General features: G+C 42.8%; 1 protein-coding gene across 1 annotated transcript; it reads left to right on the top strand.

The window, feature by feature from the left end:
• The first annotated feature begins 705 nt into the window (after positions 1 to 705).
• Positions 706 to 1677, top strand: LOC128846732 (olfactory receptor 6F1-like). Its single transcript, XM_054045984.1, has one exon. It carries the CDS (start codon positions 706 to 708, stop codon positions 1675 to 1677), a length of 972 nt encoding a protein of 323 aa, XP_053901959.1.
• The last annotated feature ends 6142 nt before the right edge of the window (positions 1678 to 7819 follow it).

The raw sequence follows: 7819 nt of genomic DNA, 5'->3' as shown, positions 1-7819 counted from the left end.
AACAAAAATAAGACTCAAATTGGGTTCCCTAAATCCCAAATAAGTGCCCTAAATAATGGTATAGAAAGCTGATTTTTTTTTTCAGTTTTTTTTTTAATTAGAAATTTCACTCTGAACATGAGACACCAGCCTGATGAGATTTTCAGCTAAACTTAGTGTGTTTTCATGAATTATTCTAGTTTCAACAAAATGGCATTTTTCAAAGGGATACAGTTTTCTAGAATTTTTTTTTACCACTCTAGGCGCAAGTAACACAAGCCCGATTGAAGGTCAGAAGAGTGCAAAGGATTTAGGAATAGAAATCCTGTCAACCTTCAATGCAACTTGTGCAAAAACTCCAGCTCTGTCCTGAGTAGACAGCAAAGTTGTCTTCCAAGGTTAGTGATGAAAAGAATGGACCAAATCCTGAAACTTTCTCAGGGGTGGGTGGAGTGGGGTTGCTGAGCAAGATCATTAAGACATGAAAGATACCATAGGATGAACATGCATCCTCATGGGTCTTATAAGAATGATGAATTGAAATCTCATCTTCATTGTGGAGATGGAAAGATGCACAAGGCAGGACGGTGTTGAGTAGTACCCCTTTTACCTTCTCTTATCTTAGCTTTATTAACAGATTGTGGGATCTGTACTTCTGCACACCCAAATTTGTGTTCAATGTGTTTAAATGCCTTATGATCTCTCATGTCTTGACAGATGGACGTCATGGCTGCGACAAAAATAAGAAATCAAACCAGCATGCAGGAGTTCATCTTACTGGGCTTTCCCGGAACTTGGTATTTCCAGATGTCCCTTGCTGTGCTGTTTTCTGTGATGTACGTCCTAACCATCCTAGGGAATGTGTCCATCATAGCCCTAGTGAGGACCCATCCACGGCTCCACATCCCTATGTACTTCTTCCTCTGCAATCTCTCCTTCCTGGAGATCTGGTACACCACAGCATGTGTTCCCAAGGCTATTGGCGTCATGCTGGGCACAAGCCAAACCATCTCATTTGCTGTCTGCCTCCTGCAATTGTTTTTTCTCCTCTCCATGGGCGCCACAGAATGTTTCCTCCTGGCCGTCATGGCCTATGACCGCTACCTGGCCATATGCCATCCATTGCGCTACAGTTCCCTCATGAACAGCACTTTCTGTGCTCAGCTGTCCCTTGCCTCTTGGCTGTGTGGTTTCCTGGCTATCTCTGTGCTTGTGTCTCTAATATCCAGGTTGCCTTTCTGTGGCCCAAATATCATCAATCATTTCATTTGTGACATAGATTCCTGGATAGCCCTTTCCTGTGCTGATGTGCGCCTCGTTGAGCTGGCAACATTCATCGACTCGTTCATTGTTGTCATGGTCTCATGTGCAATAACCGTGGTCTCCTACATTTTCATTATCTCCACCATCTTGAGAATCCCTTCAGCCCAAGGCTGGCAAAAGACCTTTTCCACTTGCATGGCCCATCTTACCATTGTGACTATCTGGTACGGCTCTGCCATTTTTCTTTTTCTCAAGCCTTCTGCGCAGAACTCACTGGATTTGAACAAAACTGTCAACATCTTTAACACTATTGTAACTCCACTATTAAACCCTTTCATTTACACTCTAAGAAACAAGGAGGTTAAGGAAGCCTTTGGAAAGACAGTCAGTGGAATACTAAGTGGTTTTAGAAAAGTAGAAACATCATCAAAATGACCAAAACTTTAATCAAAATGTCATGAAGGTAATTGATATAGGAAGCAAAAGAATTAAGTCTTGGATTTTTCAAAGGACAGCCAACTCCTTTTCTTTTGCAATTGCAGTTGGACCTACAGCCTACCCCAAACCCTAATGTAACATTTCCTTAGTGCATGTTGTTGTGTCTTTGCTATACAACTTTCCTCATTTACTGTAACAACCTTGAAAGATGAGCTCCAGTGGGAGGAGGAAACTTTTTTGTGTTGAAGATTCCAAGATGCTAGGTTTGAATGTCACTCAGCAGGATCTGTATGGATGGATCCATTGTTAATTGCATAAGGCCCAAGGGAGGTAGGTTTCCAACTTCCATTGGATGTTGTAAGCCTTGCTGCGGCCCTAGGTAGGCTAACATTCATATGTGTTTGTGGCGGGGGAGGGGGAGAGACACTAAATCAACCCACCATAGTACCATTTAATTTCAGAAAGGGGAACTAAACAAAAATGAGGAAGTTCATTAAACAGAAATTAAAAAGCAGTCACAAAAGTGAAAGGCCAACAAGCTGTATGGAGACTTTTTAAAAACACCATAATAGAGGCTCAAATTAAATGTGTAACCCAAATTTAAAATCATAGTAAGAGGACCACAGAAGTGCAACCATGGCTAAACAACAAAGTCAAAGAAGCAGTTAGAAGCAAAAAGAAATAGGAAAATAGGAAATTAAATCCTACTGAGGAAAAAAAAAGAGAATCAACTCTGGCAAGTATCAGGGGGTAGCCGTGTTAGTCTGTATCTACAAAAACAACAAGGAGTCTGGTGGCACCTTAAAGACTAACAGATTTATTTGGGCATAAGCTTTCGTGAGTAAAAACCTCACTTCTTCAGATGCATCATGAAAGCTTATGCCCAAATAACTCTGGCAAGTCATTTGTAAAAGTATAATTTGGCAGGCCAAAAAAGAATTTGAAGAGCAGCTAGCCAAAGTCTCAAAGACTTACACCAACATTTTTTAAGTACATCAGACCAGGAATCCTGCCAAATACTCAGTGGGGCCACTGCAGAATTGAGATGCTAAAGGAGCACTCAATGTCAGGCCATTGCAGAGAAGCTAAATGAATTCTTTGCATCAGTCTTCACTGCAGAGGATGTGAGGGAGGTTTCCACACCTGAGCCATGCTTTTTAGGTGACAAATCTGAGCAACTTTCCCTGTTTGTGGTGTTAATACAGATGTTGGAACAAATTGCTAAGTTGAGCAATCATAAGTTTCTGGGATCAGACGGGTTTCAACCTAGAGTTCTGAAGGATCTCAAATAGGACATTGCCCAACTACTAAGTGTGGTATGTAACCTATCATTTAAATAAGGTTCTGTACCATATGACTGGAATATAGCTAATATCACACCAATTTTTAAGGATCCAGAGATGATTCTGGCAATTACAGGCCGGTAAACCTAATTTCAGTATCAGGGAATTTATCAGACACGTGAATGAACAGAATTTGTTTGGGAACAGCCAACACAACTCATGCCTCACTAATCTATTAGAACTGCTTGAGGGAGTTAACAAACATGTGGATAAGGGTGATCCAGTGGACACAGTGTACTTGGACTTTCAGAAAGCTTTTGAAAAAGTCCCTCACCAAAATCTCTTAAGCAAACTAAATGGTCATGGGATATGAGGGAAGGTTCTCTCATGGATCGGTAACTGGTTAAAAGACAGGAAACAAAAAGTAGGAATAAATGGTCATTTTTCAGAATGGAGAGAAGTTAATAGCAGGATCCTATGTGGATCTGTACTGGGACATGTGCCATTCAACATATTCATAAATAATCTGGAAAATGGGGCAGAAGGTGAGGTAGAAACATTTGCAGACAATACAAAATTTCTCAAGATAGTTAAGTTCAAAGCTGATTGCAAAGAGTAACAAAGGAATCTCACAAAACTGGGGGACTGAGCAACAAAATGGCAGATGAAATTCAATGTTAAAAAATGCAAAGTAATGCACATTGGAAAACATAATCCCAACTGTAAATACAAACTGATTAGATCTAAATTAGCTGTTACCACTCAAAAAAGAGATCTTGGAGTGATTGTGGATAGTTCTCTGAAAACATCCACTCAATGTGCAGACGCCATCAAAAAAACTAACAGAATGTTAAGAATCATTAGGAAAGGGACAGATAATAAGACAGAAAATGTGATAATGCCACTATCTGAAGCCATGGTGTGGCGACACATTGAATACTGTATTCAGTTTCAATTGCCCCATCTCAAAAAAGATATATTAGAATTAGAAATGGTACAGAAAAGGGCAACAAAAATTATTAAGGCTATGGAACAGCTTCTATATGAGGAAAGGTTTAAAAGACTGGGACTTTTCAACTTGGAAAAGAAAAACTAAAGGAAGATATGAAGAGGTCTATAAAATCTTGACTGGTGTGGAGAAAGTGAATAAGAAAATGTTATGTACTCCTTCACATAATACAAGAACCAGGGGTCACCCAATGAAATTAATAAGCAGCAGGTTTAAAACAAATAAAAGGAAGTACTTCTTCAGACAAACCACAGTCAACCTGTGGAATTCCTTGCTAGGGGATGTTGTAAAGTCCAAAAATATAACTGAGTTAAAAATAATTAGATAGGTTCATGGAGGATAGGCCCATCAATAGCTATTAGCCAGGATGGGCAGGGATGCAACACCATGTTCTGCATATCCCTAACCTCTGTTTGCCAGAAGCTGGGAGTGAACAACAGAGGATTGCCTCTGTTCATCACTCGATTGCCTGTTCTGTACATTCCCTCTAAAGCACCTGCCATCGGCCACTGTCAGAAGACAGGATACTGGACTAGATGGGTCATTGTTCTTGTGTTCTTAACCAAAGTAGATCTTGTCAGAATATCAGCCAAACAAATAAGCACATTCCTGACCACAGAACATGTTGTAGGAACACACAGAACTCTTAAGTAACTACATAAATACATTGCTAACAGGGTGGTAGAGGAACACACAGACCCCTTGTAAAAAGAAGGATAGGATGACAGGGTAATAGATGAGAATATTTTGTTAGGACTACAAGGTACAAAGCTGGTAACAACCTATTGATGTAATACGTAACTTAGGGTATGTCTACACTACAAAATTAGGTCAATTTTATAGAAGTTGATTTTTAGAAATCTATTTTATACACTTGATTGTGTATATCCCCACTAAGAGCATTAAGTCAGCGGAGTGCGTCGTCAGTCGACCCTCCCTCCCTCCCTCTGTGAAAGCAATGGCAGACAATCGTTTTGCGCCTTTTTTCCTGGGTTACCCATGCAGATGCTATACCACGGCAAGCATGGAGCCCGTTCAGCTCACCGCTGCTGTTGTGAGCACTGTAAACACCTTGCACATTATCCTGGAGTATGTGCAGAACTGGGGTAAGAGACGCCAGCACTGGACAGTAGTAAGGAGCAGTTCAACTATAGGCTGAGCAAGTGCAGAATGGTGGGAGAATGTGCCTTTGGACATTTAAAAGCTCGCTGGCGATGTTTGCTGACTAGGTTAGACCTCAGCGCAACCAACATTCCCATTGTTATTTCTGCTTGCTGTGTACTCCATAATATCTGTGAGAGTAAGGGGGAGACATTTATGGCGGGGTGGGAGGTTGAGGCAAATCACCTGGGGTCCGATTTTGAGCAGCCAGATACCAGGGTGATTAGAAGAGCACAGCTAGGTACACTGCGCATCAGAGATGCTTTGAAAACCAGTTTCATGATTGGCCAGGCTATGGTGTGACAGCTGTGTGTGTTTCTTCTTGATGCAAACCCGCCCCCTTTGTTGATTTTAATTCCCTGTAAGCCAACCACCCTCCCCCCCTTTGAAATAAAGTAACTATTGTTTTGAAACCATGCATTCTTTCTTTAGTAATTAAAAAAAAGTGAGATAATTGACAAGGTAGCCCAGGTGGGGTGGGGTGGGGGAGTAGGGAAGGACAAGGCCATATTGCTTATTGTAGCCACACTACAAATCAAAACTGTTTGAATGACTGCCTTCTGTTGCTCCATCCTCTGGAGTGGAGTGGCTGGGTGCCTAGAGCTTCCCCCAATCCGCATTCTTGGGCATCTGGGTGAGGAAGATATGGAACTTGGGGAGGAGAGAAGGCAGTTGTACAATGGATGCAGCAGGGGTCTGTGCTCTTGTTGGCTTTCCTGCAACTCCAACAGACACTTCATTATGTCCGTTTGCTCCCCCATTAGCCTCAGCATCACCTCCTGCCTCTGCTCTTTGTGCTCACTTCATGCTTTCCTGGCCTCTGCCACTGAATGCCTCCATGCATTAAGCTGGGCCCTATCAGTGCGGGAGGACTGCATGAGCTCGGAAAACATGTCTTCGTGAGTGCGTTTTTTTCGCCTTCTAATCTGCGATAACCTCAGGGATGGAGATGATAGGGGAACATAGAAATATTTGCACCTGGGGGGAGATAAAAAGGGAGAGTAAAATATAAGATGATACATTTCTGAGAACAAAAGGGAGATTCTTTCACAGTGAATCAAGCAATTCACAGCAGATAGCACATGTGCTTTAGGTACAAGGTCGCATTTTGCCTTTTATATTGAGCGCCTGCTGGTATGGTGACACATCACACATGGCTGGGCAACAGAATTAGGTTTCCAGGCAGCCATGGTAAGCCTTTTGGTATGTGGGGTTGGCTTCTTACGCCTTCATAACATGTGGGAATGGTTTCAAACTGCAGCGTCCTCCTTTCCCATAGCAAGCAATTTGTTGGGTTTCACATTTAAAAGGAGGGGCTGTGGTTTTCGGGTGGATGTGCAGCACACACCTCCCACCACCCCACCATGTGGCTATTCTCTGGGGTGATCCCTTCACCCCTCCCCCCCACCGTGTGGCTATTCACCATGATGATCCCTTTCACCCAAGCACATACAGCCCAGCATGAATGGGGTCCTTTTACTGTTCCCTTACAAAAATTCCCCTATTTCAACCAGGTGACCATGAATGACATCATAGAATCATAGAATATCAGGATTGGAAGGGACCTCAGGAGGTCATCTAGTCCAACCCTTTGCTCAAAGCAGGTCTAATCCCCAACTAAATCATCCCAGCCAGAGCTTTCTCAGGCCTGACCTTAAAAACCTCTAAGGAAGGAGATTCCACCACCACCCTAGACAATCCATTCCAGTGCTTCACCACCCTCGTAGTGAAAAAGTTTTTCCTAATATGCAACCTAAACCTCCCCCACTGCAACTTGAGACCATTACTCCTTGTTCTGTCATCTGCTACCACTGAGAACAATCTAGATCCATCCTCTTTGGAACCATCTTCCAGATTATTGAAAGCAGCTAACAAATCCCCCCTCATTCTTCTCTTCTGCAGACTAAACAATCCCAGTTCCCTCAGCCTCTCCTCATAAGTCATGTGCTCCAGCCCCCTAATCAGTTTTGTTGCCCTCCGCTGGACTCTTTCCAATTTTTCCACATCCTTCTTGTAGTATGGGGCCCACATCTGGACACAGTACTCCAGCTAAGGCTTCACCAATGTCGAATAGAGGAGAATGATCACATCCCTCGATCTGCTGGCAATGCTCCACTTATACAGCCCAAAATGTCGTTAGCCTTCTTGGTAACAAGGGCACACTGTTGACTTATATCCAGCTTCTCGTCCACTATAACCCCTAGGTCCTTTTCTGCAGAACTGCTGCCTAGCCATTCGGTCCCTAGTCTGTAGCAGTGCATGGGATTCTAATACAAAATAAATAATAAATTAATGGAGATATCCCATCTCCTAGAACTGGAAGGGACCTTGAAAGGTCATTGAGTCCAGTCCCTCGCAGGACCAAGTACTGATTTTGCCCCAGATCCCTAAGTGGCCCCTTGAAGGACTGAATTCACAATCCTGGGTTTAGCAGGCCAATGCTCAAACCAGTGAGCTATCCCTCTCCCCATCCTAAGTGCAGGTCTCTACACTTGTCCTTGTTGTGTCACTGTATGAAAGGAAGAGTGAAAGGAGGGATAATAGAATTGGCCTAGGGAACAACATTATGTTGACTGAGTGAATGTCTTGTCACAGGCATACATGTGTTAGTAAAACTGTAGCTTGCTGTGTGGTACCGTTTGTTGTTGACAATAAACCTAGCTGAGACTTTGCCTCCAAACTGAGC

Source organism: Malaclemys terrapin, chromosome 12, assembly GCF_027887155.1.
Source record: "Malaclemys terrapin pileata isolate rMalTer1 chromosome 12, rMalTer1.hap1, whole genome shotgun sequence".
Classification (NCBI taxonomy): Eukaryota; Metazoa; Chordata; order Testudines; family Emydidae; genus Malaclemys; species Malaclemys terrapin.
This window is presented reverse-complemented; position numbering and strand designations above follow the sequence as displayed.

Coding starts and splice junctions, on each gene's coding strand:
- LOC128846732 (XM_054045984.1), top strand. CDS start 706: ATGGCTGCGACAAAAATAAGAAATCAAACCAGCATGCAGGAGTTCATC.